Source organism: Macaca nemestrina, chromosome 12 (assembly GCF_043159975.1).
Source record: "Macaca nemestrina isolate mMacNem1 chromosome 12, mMacNem.hap1, whole genome shotgun sequence".
NCBI classification, from domain to species: domain Eukaryota; kingdom Metazoa; phylum Chordata; class Mammalia; order Primates; family Cercopithecidae; genus Macaca; species Macaca nemestrina.
The window spans coordinates 15206849-15223281 of record NC_092136.1 but is presented as its reverse complement, the minus strand read 5'-3'; the positions used below and the strand labels follow the sequence as shown (position 1 = coordinate 15223281).

At 36.8% G+C, this 16433-nt stretch overlaps 2 protein-coding genes across 3 annotated transcripts in view; both read right to left on the bottom strand.

Moving 5' to 3' along the window:
- Nucleotides 1-16433, bottom strand: part of LOC105496090 (olfactory receptor 10Q1) — a 128586-nt gene that overhangs the window by 20757 nt on the left and 91396 nt on the right. The window lies entirely within an intron of this gene.
- LOC105496088 (olfactory receptor family 10 subfamily W member 1) lies at nt 9195-11527 on the bottom strand. Its single transcript, XM_071073929.1, has one exon. It carries the CDS (start codon nt 11116-11118, stop codon nt 10174-10176), a length of 945 nt encoding a protein of 314 aa, XP_070930030.1. The 5' UTR covers nt 11119-11527; the 3' UTR covers nt 9195-10173.

Sequence of the window (16433 nt, the reverse complement as noted above, 5' to 3'; positions counted from 1 at the left end):
AAACAAAGAAAAAAATTAATGACCTTCAAGGCAGAACAAATAAAATTAGCCAATCAGCAGATCAGAAAGAAAAAGAATTTTAAAAAGTGAAGGAGGTCTACAAGAATTATGGGATACCACCAAGTGAACAAACCTCTGCATAACTGAAATTCCCAAAGAAAATGAGAGAGAAAAAGATCTTGAAAGCACATTTAATAAAATTATGGTTGACAACTTCCCAAATCTGGAGAAAGACAATAGCGTCCAGTAACAAGAAGCTCAGAATTCACCAAATTCTACCCAGACAGTAATTATCCAAGTGAAAATTAATGACAAAGACAATACTCAAAGCAACAAGAAGAAAGAAACAATCAACACAATTAACAGAGCCTCAATAAGACTTTTAACAGATTTTTCAGTAGAAACCCTGCAAGCCAGGAGAGAGTAAGGTGCTATATTCAAATTGTTGAAGGAAAAAAAAAAAGCTGCCAACCAAGAATGCTGGACCCAGAATAGCTATCCTTCAAACTTGAAGGAAAGATAGTGTACAAGACAGAAAAATAAAGATAAATAAAAAAGCTGAGGGAATTTATGAACACCAGACCTGTCTTATAAGAAATACTAAAAAGAATTCTATAGTCTGAAAGAAATGGTTGCTAATATGTACAAGTAAACATCTGAAGGTATAAAACTCGTGGGTAAAAGAAAACGGACAAATTCAGGACACTCTAATATTGTAATTTTGGTAAGTAAACCACTTTTTAAAATCTATTTTTATTTTAAGTTCAGGGTACATACATGTGCAGGTTTGTTACATAGGTAAATTTGTGTCATGGAGGTTTGTTGTACAGATTGTTTTATTACCCAAGTGTTAAGCCTGGTACCCATTAGTTGTTTTTCCTGATCCTCTCCCTCCTTTCATCTTTCACCCTCCCAAATTCCCCAGTGTGTGTTGTTCTTCTCTGTGTGTCCATGTGTTCTCATTATTAGCTCCCACTCATAAGTGAGAACATGTGGTATTTGGTTTTCTTGTTCCTGTGTTACTTGGCTAAGAATAATGGCCTCCAGTTCCATCCAGATTCCTGCAAAGAACATGATCTCATTGTTTTGTATGGCTTTACAGTATTCCATGGTGTATATGTACCACATTTTCTTTATGCAGTCTATCATTGATAGGCATTTAGGTGATTCAATATCTTTGCTATTGTGAATAGTGCTGTGATGAACAGATGCGTGCATGTGTCCTTATTATAGAATGTTTTATGCTCCTTTGGGTATATACCCAGTAACACAATTGCTTGATCAAATCGTATTTCTCTCTTTGGGTCTTTCAGGAATCACCATGCTGTCTTCCACTATGGCTGAACTAACTTACACTTTCACTAACAGTGTATACGCATTCATTTTTCTCTATAACCTCACCAACATCTGTTATCTTTTGACTTTTTAATAACAGGCATTGTGACTGGTGTGAGATGGTATCTCATTGTAGTTTGATTTGCATTTCTCTAGTGATCAGTGATGTTGAGCTTTTTTCATTTGATTGTTGCTCACATGTGTCTTCTTTGGGAAAGTGCTTGTTCGTGTCCTTTGCTCACTTTTTAATGGGGTTATTTTTTTTCTTGTAAATTTAACTTCCTTATGGATGCTTGATATTAGATTTTTGTTGGACACATAGTTTGTGAATATTTTCTCCTATTCTGTAGTTTGTCTGTTTACTCTGTTGATAGTTTCTATTTCTGTGCAGAAGCTCTTCAGTTTAATTAGATCCCGTTTGTCATTTTTTTCTTTTTTTTTTACTTTTGTTGCAATTGCTTTTCACATCTTTGTCATGAACTCTTACACTGTTTAGTCTGTTTCTATAACCAGAATGGTATTGCTTAGGTCATCTTCCAGGATTTTTATAGTTTAGGTTTTACATTTAACTCATTAATACATCTTGAGCTAAATTTTGTATTTGGTGTCAGGAAGAGGTCCAATTTCAATCTTCTGCATATGGCTAGCCTGTTATCCCAGCACCATTTATTAAAAAGGAAATACTTCCCCAATGCTTGTTTTTGTCAGGTTTGCTAAAGATCAGATAGTTATACATGTGCAGCCCTATTTCTGTGTTCTCTATTGTGTTCCATTGGTGTATGTGTCTGTTTCTGTATGAGTACCATGCTGCTTTGGTTATTACAGCCCTGTAGTACAGTTTGAAGTTTGGTTGTATGATGCCTCCAGCTTTGTTCTTTTTGCTGAGGATTGCTTGCCTATTTAGGCTTTTTTTTTGCTTTGTTTAACATGAATGTTTTTAAATAGTTTTCCTAGTTCTGAAAAGAATGTCAGTGGTAGTTGAATAGGAATGGCATTGAAACTACAGATTGCTTTGGACAATATGGCCATTTTAATGATGTTGATTCTTTCTATCCTTAAGCATAAAATATTCTCCATTTTTAAACTTGTTGATATTTTTAATCAAATTTCTCTTATTTTCTAAATTATTTTCCAAATTTTATTTAGTTTCATATTCATATTTTCTTGTGATTTTCTGAACTTTATTTAGAGGATTATTTTAAATTCTCTGTCACACTATTTCATAGATCCTCAGTTCTTCTGGGTCCATTGCTGGAAGTTTGTTGGTTTCTCTGGGTGGTGTCATATTTATTTGATACCACCATATTCATTTGAGCTTTCACAACCTGTGTGTTTTTATGTTAATGCTTGTGCATTTGAAAAGGCATTCACCTCTTATAATTTTTCAGGCCTTCTTTGATGGTGTTAGACCTTTGTATTGGAATTTAAATGCTGACCTGTTGCTTTTCATTCTGAGAATAATTTATGGTGAGCACTAGAACTAAAATACTCTATACCATACCTTTTTCTTGAGATGCAAAACATTTATAAAGGATTTTTCCACAATCATTATTTTTGACCTTTGATTTTATTTATTGGTATCCTACATATTTATGGTTCTTGATCAAGTTTTCCTTTTGATGATACTTTCCTAATTTTTAAAACTTTCTTTTTGGTAATCGTAGCTGTAGGCTGCTAGCCTAACCGTGATTTTTTTTTATTGTTTTGTTTCTTTTTCTTTTCGCCTCCATGCAGACCTCATATACTTAAAATTATGTACTTTTTCTTCACTGCTGCCATTAAATTTTAGCCATGTTTAGTTTTTCTGTCTCATGTTCATCATCAATAATAAATCTTTATTCAACATGAGTAAAATATTTAATGAATTTTGACTAAAAGTCAAGTTTCTATCCTCAATGCTTGGGATACACCAGTGTACAAGATAGAACTAAATTTTGCCCTCCTTGTGATTACAGTTTTACAGAGGGGAAGACAGACAATAAGTAATAAATAATAATAGCAATAATATTTAACAGTGTGTTAGACGGTGATCACTAAATATAAAAAGTGGAATAAGGTAAGAGCATTGGGGGAATAAGGATGAGAAAGTGATGTGATGGCTATGACAGGAAATAATGCTACTTTAAGTAAGATGTTCAAGGAAGACCTCTCTGAGACCATATTAGACTATAATCTGAGAGATGACAAGCCACACAGATGGTGAGAAGGGTGTTTCCAGGCAGAGGCCATAGCATGTAAAATGGTCTCTACTGAAGCCAAAATAAGTACATCGAATTTATCCATAAAGGCCCAAAATACCCAAAATCCATGTGTGTGAGTATAGCTTGCCCTTTATGTTCATGGCAATGATCATTCCAAAGAGTGATTACTACCTTTACTACTTAACTACCTTAACTACTTAACCAGAAGGGATTATTTGGTTCTGAGTACATATATAAGTAAAGGCAGTTAAGCGCACAAAAAGCCTATATTTAGATGTGTTTTGCTTTTCTCTAAATCTCTTGATAAAACTCTAGCTTCATTCAGTAGAATTAGTAATGACAAGTTCAAAATGCATAATCAAGCATGTTCCACAGTAATTGCAAAGACAAATTGTTTCAAGCTCAGTAGCATGAAGCCTGCTGTGGTCAGTGATTCTAAGGCAGTGGTCATAGCTAATAACATTGTTGATTTTTTGAGTAATTAATCTACATGAGGCCCTTTCAATCATTTTAAATATATTACAAACCATGGTACCAAATGAGGTTACTTTAAGGTGTTAGTAAAGACAAAGAAAAAAAGGATCAAGAACAGCCCTGGTGCATATCAACATTTGGGTGTCAGAACAATAATGAGAGTCTAGCAAAGAATATTGAGAGGATAAAAATGAAGAGAGGGAATTTAAAATGCCATCTATATGCTAATGATTTCTAAATTTTGTTGGTAGTTATAACCTCTCTTCTGAACTCTTGAGCTAAATACTTAAAAGATATTTCAAATGCAACATACCCAAAACATAATTCTTAAATTTCTCCACTATATTTGATTTTCTCACATGATTTTTCATTTTAGTAAGTGACATCTCATTCTACTTTCTTAGATCAAAAAATGTTTTAGAGTTACACTTGACTCTGCTGTTTTACTCATGCCCCATATATAGTCTGTATAAAATTGTACTTGATTTACCTTCAAAATACATCCAGAATATAATTAGAGTCATCCCTCAGTGTGCCTGGTGGATTAGTTCCATTAAACACTGAAGATATCAACATCCGCTGATGCTTAGGTCTCTTACATAAAATGGTGTGGTATTAGCATGTGTCTTCCAAAATTACTTTTTGTGGGTACGTGGTAGGTGTACATATCTATAGGGTACTTGAGATTTTGAAACAGGCATGCAATGTGAAATAAGCCCATCTTGGAGAATAGGGTGTCCATCTCCTCAAGCATTCATCCTTTGAGTTGTAAATAATCCAATCACACTTTATAAGTTATTCAAAATGTACAATGAGGTTATTATTGATTATGGACACCCTGTTGTACTATCAAACAGTAGGTCTTATTCATTGTTTCTAACTTTTTGTTGTACCCCTTAATGATCTCTACCTCCCCACCTCAACCCCCCACTATACTTACTAGCCTCTGGTAACCATCCTTCTCCTCTCGACGTCTGTGAGGTCAATTGTTTTGGTTTCTAGATCCAGCACATAAGTGAGAACATGCAATGTCTGTATTCCTGTGCCTGACTTATTTCACTTAACATAATGATCTCCAGTTCTATACAGGTTGGAAATGACTGGATCTCATTCTTTTTTTGTGGCTGAATAGTACCCTATTGTGTATATGTACCATATTTTTTTTATCCATTAATCCATTTATGGGCACTTAGGTTGCATCTAAATCTTAGCTATTATAAACACTCCTGCAATAAACATAGGAGTGCAGATATCTCTTTGATATATTGATTTTCTTTCTCTTGAATTAAGGGTTTCATTCTTCTGCATATGGCTATCTAGTTGTCCCAACACCATTTATTGAAGAGTCTGTCTTTTCCCCAGTGTATATTCTCGGCACCTTTGTTGAAAATTTCTGGATTTCTGGACCATGTGGTAGCTCAATTTTCAGTTTTTGAGGAAACTCCAAACAGTTCTCCATAGGTCGTTGTACTAATTTACTTTCCCACCAACAGTGTACTAGAGTTCCCTTTTCTCCACATCCTCACCGGCATTTGTTACTGACTGTCTTTTGGATATAAGTCATTTTAACTGGGGTGAGATGATACCTCGTTGTTTTGATTTGCATTTTTCTGATGATGAATTATTTGAACATCTTTTCATATGCATGTTTGCCATTTGTATGTCTTGTTTTGAGAAATATCTATTCAAATCTTTTACCCATTTTTAAAATTGGATTATTAGATTTTTTTCCCTATAGAGTTGTTTGAGCTTCTTATATATTCTGGTTATTAATCCATTGTCAGATGGGTAGTTCGCAAATATTTTCTTCCAGTCTATGGGTTGTCTCTTCACTTTGTTGACTGTATTATTTGCCATGCAGAAGCTTTTTAACTTGATGTGATCCCATTTATCCATTTTTGCTTTGGGTGCCTTTGCTTGTGAGGTACTGCTTAAGAAATTTTTCCCAGACCAATGTCCTGAAGAATTTCCCCAATGTTTTCTTGCAGTAGTTTCATAGTATGAGGTCTTTAATCCATTTTGATTTGATTTTTGAATATGTTGAGAGTTAAGAGTTTCATTCTTCTGCATATGGCTGTCTAGTTGTCCCAACACCATTTATTGAAGAGTCTGTCTTTTCCCCAGTGTATATTCTTGGCACCTTTGTTGAAAATGAGTTCACTGTAGGTGTGTAGATTTGTTTCTGGGTTCTCTATTTTGTTCCATTGATCTCTGTGTCTGTTTTTATGCCAGTACCATGCTGTTTTGGTTACTATAGCTGTATAGTATAATTTGAATTCAGCTAATATAATTACTCCAGTTTTTTGCTTAGAAAAGCTTTGCCTATTCTGGGTCTTTTGTGGTTCCATATAATTTAAAAAAATTTTTTTTCTATTTCTGTGGGGAATGTTATTGGTATTTTCATGGGGATTGCATTGAATCTGTCGATTGCGTTAGGTAGTATAAACATTTTAATAATATTGATTCTTCCAATCCATGAACATGGAATATTTTTCCACTTTTTGTTGTCCTTGTCCATTTCTTTTATCAGTGTTTCATAGTTTTTATTATAGAAATCTTTCACTTATTTCAATAAGTTAATACCTAGGTATTTAATTTTATTTGTGGCTATTGTAAGTGGGATTACTTTTAAAATTTCTTTTTCAGATTGTTCACTGTCGACATATGGAAATGTTACTGATATTTATATGTTGATTCTATATCCTGTAACTTTAATGAATTTGTTTATCAGTTGTAATGGTTTTCTTGTGGAGTTTTTAGGTTTTTATCCAAACATAAAATTATGTCATCTGCAAACAAAGATAATTTGACTTCTTACATTCCAATTTGTATCCCTTTATATCATTCTCTTGTCTGAGTGCTCTAGCTAGGACTTCTAGTACTATGTTGAATAACAGTGGTGTGAGTGGGTATCCTCATTCTAGATCTTAGAGGGACAGCTTTGAGTTTTTTTCACTCAGTATGATACTAGCTATAGGTCTGTCATATATGGTTGATCATTTAGGTAATTTCTCATCCTTTACTCTCTTCTCACCCTCCCACCTTTCTAAGTCTCCAATGTCTATTATTCCATTCTATATGGACTATGTCCATATGTACACATCATTTAGCTTCCACTTACAAGTGAGAACATGCAGCATTTGACTTTTTATTTCTGAGTAATTCAACTTAAGACAATGGCCTCCAGTTGCATCCATGTTGGTGCAAAAGACATGATTTTATTTTTTTAATGATTGAGTAGTATTCCATGATATACGTATGCCATATTTTCTTTATCCAGTCACCCATGGATGGACACTTATACTGAGTCCCTATCTTTGCTATTGTGAACACTGCTGCAATAGACATACAAGTGCAAATGTCTTTTTGATATAATGATTTCTTTTCCTTTGAGGATATACACAGTAGTGGAATTGCTAGTTCAAATGGTAGATCTATTTTTTGTTCTTTGAGAAATCTCCAAACTGCTTTTCATATAGGTTGAACTAATTTACATTCCCACCAACAGTGTATGAGTGTCCCCTTTTCTCTGCATCCTCACCAACATGTTATTTTTGACTTTTTAATAATAGCTATTCTGGCCAATTGAAGATAGTATCTCATTGTGGTTTTAAATTGCATTCTCTGATGATTAATCATGTTGAGCATTTTTTTTCATATGCTTCTTGGCCATTTGTATATGTTTTTTGAAAAATGTCTGTTTATGTCCTTTGCCTATGTTTTATGGTGTTATTTGTTTTCTTGTTTAGTTGTTTCAGTTCCTTGTTGATTCTGGATATTAGTCTTTTATCAGATGCATAATTTGCAAATATTTCCCCCAATTCATGAGGGCAGAAGAGTTCTCTGACCGTTTAGATATTGGTGGTCTGCTGCAGAGGAAAGGGGAGCTAAAACATTCCCAACTACCCTTTCAATGAAATACTAACTCCCTTGGTGTTCCTAGCTTATCTCTTGCCAGCCTCTGGTTCCCATCTTTTTCTGTGCTCCAGCTTCTTCCCCTGAGTTCTCTGCTAGGCTCCAGTACTTTCCCTTCGATTTTATATTTGAGTTCTGCTTGTTCAGTTGTAACTTTTGTGTAAGTTTGCAAGTATATTTTCTCATTTTGTATGTTATCTCTCTTTTTTAAATTTCAATTTGAGATTGGTTGGATGCACAATATGGAACCTGAGGAAAGGTAGGCTGTCTATACTTGCCTAGATTGTTACAATAGATGTGTAAAAAGATTCTGATTCAATATTCCTCTAAAATACTATATTTTCTACTTTGCAGGCAGAGTGGTTCATTTAACATGTAAGCCTCATAGTGCTATTCCTCTGCTCAAATCCTTTCAGTGTCTTTGAATCTTACTTAGAGTAAAATCAAAGTTCTTACTTTGACCTGTAAATCCCTATGATCTTGACTCTGTTATTTTTGACATCATCTCTGACCACACCACCTTCTGTTCCCCTGCCTTTCACTTGGTGCCTCAAGCAACACAGCTTCCCTGCAGTTTTGGGAGGAGCAACAGAGCCTAATGATAATGATTAAGATGATACATCGTCTGGGTTTGTCCAAGGGGGATACAGTCCACGACCCCCACAGTAGATGCCTGAAGCTGTGGATAGTACTGAACACAATATATAGTAGCAGATGGGTAGTGTATACAGTGTGGATACGCTGGACAAAGGGAGGGACGATTCATTCCCAGGTGGGATAGAGCAGGATGGCTTGGGATTTCATCACTTTACTCAGAACAGGAAACAATTTAAAACTTATGAATTGTTCATTTCTGGAATTTTCTATTTAATATTTTTATATTGCATTGACCATGAGTAACTGCAACTGTGGAAAGTAAACCTGTGGGTAAGTAGAAACTATTGTATTGGCTTCACTGTCTGGGTCTGTTTTCTGAGAACTCTCCCATTTATATAAAAAACAGAGATAATAGTCTTAATGAGCTTTTTGAAGATTGATAGAATATATATTTCTGGCACACAGGAAGCACTTAATGTTATCTATTACTAACAACTAGTATTTGAAAATATAAATTTGAGGTTAAACAATATCTTTTTATATAGTAATTGTTTAACCAATACCTTATTATAGGAAAAGTAGGTTAATTTCTTTTCTTTTCTTTTTTTTTTGAGACCAAGGGAGTCTCACTCTATCACCCAGGCTGGAGTGCAATGACACGATCTCAGCTCACAACAACCTCCACCTCCCAGGTTCAAGTGGTTCTCCTGCCTCAGCCTCCCGAGTAGCTGCAATTACAGGCACGTGCCACCACACCAGGCTAATTTTTCCATTTTTAGTAGAGATGGGGTTTCACCATGTTGGCCGGGCTGGTCTCAAACTCTTAACCTCATGATCTGCCCACCTCAGCCTCCCAAAATGCTGGGATTACAGGCATGAGCCACCACACCCAGCCTATTTTCACTTTTATATATGATACTACGTTAAACAACCTTTGTTCTGATTGTTCTCTGCTTGACACTAGTTCTCAAGGTTTTTGTCTGCCTTTCCCTGTGCCCTAGGAGACTGACTTCTGTGGACTGATTCAGCCAGTCTCCCCTCCCCAGTTGCGGCCAGTTGAGCTTGGCCAGTGGAGACAGGGCAAGAAATGGAAGATTTTGAGCAGAGAGACTCTGGGGTATTTACCTCCCTGTCTCTTCCTTGCATGGCCATAGTTCGGCCATAGTTTCTTTTTATTTCTGACGCCACAGTTTCTACCAAGTGGTTTATCTCCTTAGATCTAGCTGTCACTGGACTCTGATAATGTTGCATCCTTCTTCTATGGCACACCTTTTAAGTCTAGGGCTGAGATGCTAGCATGTTAGTTCCATTCCACATTTTATTGGTTTCCTTACCCATAATCACTACAGATAATCTTTTTAAAATATATTTTAGTTAAAATCTATTGAGTGAGCTATCTCTTCGCAGTTGGTAACTGGACAAAGTATTATACTTGCCACTTTATATCACTTTATGCTCATTTTTGAGAAGAGAAATTACTGAGTCAAATTGTAGAAACATTTAAAAATCTTTGGCACACTTAAACAGTATCCATATAATTTATACCATCTTTTAGATGAGTTTTAACACCAAATAATAGAAATTTCAGTTTCATAGAGATTTGGTGGGCTAGAACCAACTACTTGCCTGATAGGTTGTCTCCTCATCTTTCCTAGCTGTTCTGGGAAAGGCAGTTCCTGGTAAGAACTCTCCCTATGGCCCCTTTCATCTCACTGTTCCTCAGGGCATAGATGAGTGGGTTGAGCAGTGGGGTTCCCAATGTGTACACCAGTGAGATGAATTGATCTTGCTTGGGGTGGTAGCTGGAGCTGGGGCGCAGGTACATGAAGGCACAACAGCCATACTGTAGCAGCACCACAGTGAGGTGGGAAGAGCAGGTGGAGAAGGCCCGGTGGCGGCCAGCAGCCGAGCGGATCTTGAGCACAGCAGCCACTATGAAGGTGTAGGAGGTGGTGATGAGGAAGAAAGGCACAGCAATGGCTAGTATGGCTGCCACCAGCACTGACTGCTCATGAATATGACTCTGAGCACAAACAAGATGCATGACTGGTGGCACATCACAAAAGAAGTGCTCAATGTCCCGAGTCTGGCAGAATGGCAGAGAGAAGATGAAGGCTACCAGTTGTAAGGACAAGAACAGACCACTGACGACTGATGCCACAACCAAGTGGACACAAAGAGTCAATGTCATGAGGAGAGGGTACTGTAAGGGGTGGCAAATGGCCACATAGCGGTCATAGGCCATGACAGCCAAGAGGAAGCAATCAGCACTGCCCAGTGCAATGAAGAAAGTCATCTGGGTGGCACAGCCCAGGAGGGTGATGGTCTTCTCTGACTGTAGGGTGTTGGCCAGGATATGGGGCACCACCACTGCAGTGTAGCATATTTCAATCCCAGAAAGGCTGCCCAGGAAATAGTACATGGGTGTGCATAGACGGGCTTCTGTGTGAATAGACACTACAACGAGGATGTTCCCAGTGATGATCAATCCATAAACAAGGCTGACTCCAGTGAAGGACAGAATACGCAGTTCTGGGCAGGAAGGATAGGCCAGGAACACAAATTCCATCAACACTGAGTGATTTTCCCAGGTCATTGAGCTAACAGTATTTCTCTGTGGAGAGTTACAAGTAAAGAGGGAAGAATCAGACTGAAGATAAATTAAATTACACTCTGAGCCATGAAACTAATGTAATCAGGACTGGAGTTAGAAACTGGAAGGATCAAGACTAGTTCTTTTTCTTTTCTCCACTTTTACCAAGTTTCTCCTCATTAATATCTACACCTCAATTTCTACCTGCCAAGAGTTGGGCCAAACTATGTAAGATACTATTGAAGAAAAATGGCAGAGGAAGTGGAGCTATTTTCAGAAGGAGTGGAATGAAAATTCAATTCTTTCAGCAAATTCACAAGAAAGTGTCAAGGAATTCTTGGGACTAGAAATCATTAAGGTAGGGAGATAAGCCATTTATTCATTCATATATTTATGAGGTTGGTGCAAAAGTAATTGCAGTTTTGCCATTACTTTTGACGGCAAAAACTGCAATTACTTTTGCACCAACTAATATTTACACTCAGTGTCTCCTGGGGTATTGAATAAGTGATATGTCAATGTAACTCTCAAAACTAGTGATATGATGGGAAATGAGGAAAGAAAAAAATTACCCATGGAGCAAAGGGCTAACAGAGGCCTGAGTATGACAGTGTGAGGGATATACCTTGGAAAACAAAGCCCTCTCTACTATTGGTTTTTCTATCCTTATCTGATCAGGAGAAGTATGAGGCTTGAAGGAAACAAGGTGTTTTATCATATGTTTCTTCCTGGCTCGGGTGGAGGTATGAGAAAACATGTGATCCCAAGCTGTTGGAAATCTAAGACGCCTTCCTGTGAATTTGGGCATGATTATGAAAGTCTAAGCCTGTCTCTTTTTCATATTTCTCAAAGCTAATGTGAAATCTGGGAGAAGCCATATATTTCCACAAAACCCTTTTAATAAACAGACATAATTTGCAAAGGGCATTCATTCCACTTCTTTTCCCAGACCAACTCATATTAAATAAGGTGGAAAAGACGTAATGTGTGACCTTGTTTCAACGTGCCAAATTTTAATATTTCCTGTTATTGAATATGAGATTTGAAGAGAAATCTCTACCCAGAAGCACCACTTACAGTAAAAATTATTCACACAAACCCACCTCAATGTCACAAGCGTGGGGGAAAAATATGAGTAGGCAGCTACAAATAATAAGAGCACCTAGGGCAGAAATGGCTCTCTGCTGTTTTTCCAACAGCTAACAAGCGGTATCTATTTCAGTTGGTCTCTTTTCCTGAGCTGAACTTCAATAATACTTTGAATGGTTCTAACGCCACTTAGCGTATTGCACATTATACTATATCATGTGGAGGAGGGGCAGTGTATCAATGTGAAATCAGCAGTGAAGGGAAGTGATGTGGTTTGAATAATTCTAGCTCCTGGCTTCATGATGTTAGGTAATATATAGTTTCTCTGAGCCCCAATTTCTGTATTTGAAAAATGGGAATAATTATTATACTTAGACAAAAGAATTGCTGTAAGTTTAAATGCAATAGTAATGTAAGATATCACAATGAACTATCCATAGTAATGGCAACCTAATAAAAGATAATCATCATTATTATTTATAAATTCAAGGGCAGCCATTTTGCTTTATTTACATTTTGATCATCCCATATAAGCAAGCCTAATGTTGTACAAATATTAGACACTCAATAATTATATGTTGAATGGATAATACAGCTTGAAAATGTTATTTATACATTTTCTTCATTTTCTACTTTCACTTTGCAGTGCAGTGAAAGATTTAAGATTATTCATAATCAAATCACTTGTTTAGGAGCCCTTATATAAAACAACTTCATATCTAAGATTTGGGCTGCGCTGTGGGAAAAATTCTGTCATTCAAGAACATAGCATATGGAAGTCTACAACAGGCATACATCTAAGGCTAGTCTACCGTCTATATTATTATAGAGAGACACTTTGAAATCTGTGTCACAATGATAACTTCTGAGAATTTTATTGTAGTCTATTACACTTATATCATCTTTTCAAAAAGTTATATTTTGTTTTCAATTGACAATAATAATTGTACAATGTGATGCTTTGATACATATACACATTGTGGAAGGATCAAATCAGGCTAATCAGCATATCCATCATGTCATATAGTTATCATCTGAATACTGCTCTCTATAATATTTATAATCTCAATACTCCACCTATAATAAAATATTTAAAATATTTACATCAGAGCTATTATAAGTCATACATTCTAAGTGCAAGAAGGGACCTGGAAAATGGCCAGTTTGATCCCCTATTAGATACTTGAATTTCCAATACAGTGTGTAGACACTGGGTCATGTTCAAAGCCCAGGGAATCCCATTATCTCCTGGTTTGCTTGCTCTGCTGTGGAAATACTGGACTCTCTGAAAGTCATTTCTGTAACAAACTGAGACCTGCCTCTGTGCACCTTCTAAATGTTCCTTTTGTTCTACACAATATGACTCTTTCTTTCTCTCTCTCTCTTTTCTTTCTCTCTTTTCTTTCTCTCTCTTCTTTCTTTCCTTCCTTCCTTCCTTCCTTTCTCTCTCTCTCTCTCTTTTCTTTCTCTCTTCTTTCTCTCTCTTCCTTCCTTCCTTCCTTCCTTCCTTCCTTCCTTCCTTCCTTCCTTTCTCTCTCTCTCTCTCTTTCTCTTTCTTTCTTTTTCTTTTTTTGACGGAGTTTCACTCTTGTTGCCCAGGCTGCAGTTCAATGGCACAATCTCGGCTCACTGCAACCTCTGCCTCCTGAGTTCAAGCGATTTTCCTGCTTCAGCCTTCCAAGTAGCTGGGATTATAGGTGCCCATCACCAGGCCCAGCTAATTTTTTTGTATTTTCAGTAGAGACGGGCTTTCACCGTGTTGGCCAGGCTGGTCTTCAACTCCTGACCTCAGGTGATCCACCCGCCTCAGCCTCCCAAAGTGGTGGGATTACAGGCGTGAGCCACCACACCTGGCCCAATATGGCCATTTCTACTCAAAACACCAGATGCTAAAGCGCTGTTATCCTGTAGCCCTGTTTTTTCTTTTCTTCCTAATTTCCTTTTGCTATTTCTCATATGACATGGTTTTGATGTGTCTCACAATTTAAGCTCTGGGAATGTTCTCATTTAAAATATCTTTTAAAAAATTGTGCAGCTTGTGACAGATCACAGGAATGGTTACATTAAATAGATCTAGACAGATAAAATAGTGGAGTTCATGGTTCCAAGACAGTGAAAATTATTGTATCAACACATCCATCAACTTGCCTTTCCAAGTTGTCACTAAATATGTTGCATAGGACAGACGCAAGAACACTTCATCATCCCCAGAAACCTCCCCCCAGATTTCAGTGTATCCAGGTCAAACTTCACATCATTCTCCCACCTTCCTTCTTACCTCTCCAGATAGCCTTCCTCAAGTTAGCAAGAATGTCCTGAGATACATTATTTTTGTTCATTCTGGAAATCTGGATACTCTAGAGTAGAACAGCTCTACAAATGTCAAGTAAGTATTGTGTAAAAAAGGGGTTTAGTGGATTTGTCATTCAACAAACCTGAGCTAGACTCTCAGTGTACTATTAATAGCATAATCCCCTGGAAGATCATCTCACATTAATTTCTGTTTCCTCATGTTTAAAAGATGCAAATAATAATACTTACATAATGGAGTTGTGATGAAATCACAAAAAGTGTTCTGTGATTTACAGAACACTTAGTTTAATGTATGAAACCTATTTAGTTGCATAATAAATGTTAATTCTTCCCTGCTTTTGTTGTATCTTTTAAGGGTATGATAATATCTGCTTTACAGCAGAAGATTAAATGAGGTACCATATGAATAAAAGGTTTTTATTAACCCTTAAACCTTATAGAATTTATATTTATTCAATCCCTCAACATTTCTTTGACCGAGATTAGTTATTATCATTCTAACCAGAAAAATTGGGCTTCCCAGTGAATTTCAGAGAAAACACTGTAAGTTATAGGCTGAACTAGTTCTGAAATATTGGAGTCTTTATTTGTAAAGCCACTATTTTACTTTTCTAGCTCAATGACAGTTGATGCTGGAACACTGCAAATCTTGAAGAAGGCAAGACATTCTCTTACCTTAAACTTGGAAAGGGAGAGAGAGACACTGAGCCAGCCTCTTCTGAGATATTCGTAAAAGAGAGGACCTAGCAGTGATGTCTGACTGCTCTGGTAGATCAAGAAGGGAGGGTCATGAGCCTGGAGAGGCTGCCCAGTGGGACTGAGCCTTATGTAACTTCCCAAACAGAAGCCATGGAGCAAGTCAATTGCTTTGTAATCTAGGGTCTTGTCTCATAAGTTCCATCTCCCAGAAGAAGGTAGCTTAGTGATTGTTGACCTCCTCTCCTGTTACCAGATAATTAAGCCAAACTAAAACTGTCTCTCCACTTAGGATCCCCTGTCGCATGGAGGGTCTAGAGTATGCTTGTCAAAGTAAAGACTAGTATTCAACCACTTAGTAACACTCTCAGTACCCAAAATAATTTCCTGAAAAACACCAAGTTCCCTAATCAAGATCATTTGAGCCTTCTGTTTCAGGTCTATTCCTACCACGTCTGTTGTACCTAGGTTCAGCCTAATTCCCAAATTATCATTGCCCCAGAGAACTGAGACTTTATTTTATTTTTATCTTTCTGCTATGGGGCCTAGCACAGTGTTATTAATTGTGCCTCAATTCACACTTATCACATGTTTCACCTTTTCCATGACATCCTTCTTTGTTAATTTTCTTTGAGCAGAGACATTCCCATGGATCTTAGCAAACTAGTTTAATTCCTTTGAAAAAATGTTGGTTGGTCATGTGTAAAAATATTTATACTTTTATAACATATATTTACATGTTTGTGTGTGAACATGTGTATTCAAGTGCCCACTTATTCACAGGCAATTCTGAAGAGGTTTAGAGTGACTGTGACTGAGGTAGCTCTTTGGCGTGTGTGTGTGTGTGTGTGTGTGTGTGTGTGTGTGTGTGTCTGTGGGGAGGATGGTCAGATCCCAACAGCAAATCAGGGCTGGAATATCTGAGAGGTTCAGAGACTCCTGAGGTATGTTTGGTGCCAATAAATGGAGGAAAGAGGGAATGGGAGGGGTAGGAAGCAAAATGTGTTAACTATTTGCTATGTGCCAAGCGGTATAATAATAATCATAAAAGCTAAGTCTAATATTGCACTTACTAAATTTCACACACTTTGCACATATTAAGTAATTTCATTTGCACAACAACACTAAGAAAGAGATATTATTGGTATCACATGTAAACACTATATCATTTAATCCTGGTAATAAGTCTACAAAGTTATTGTTATTCCTGTTGTCCAAGA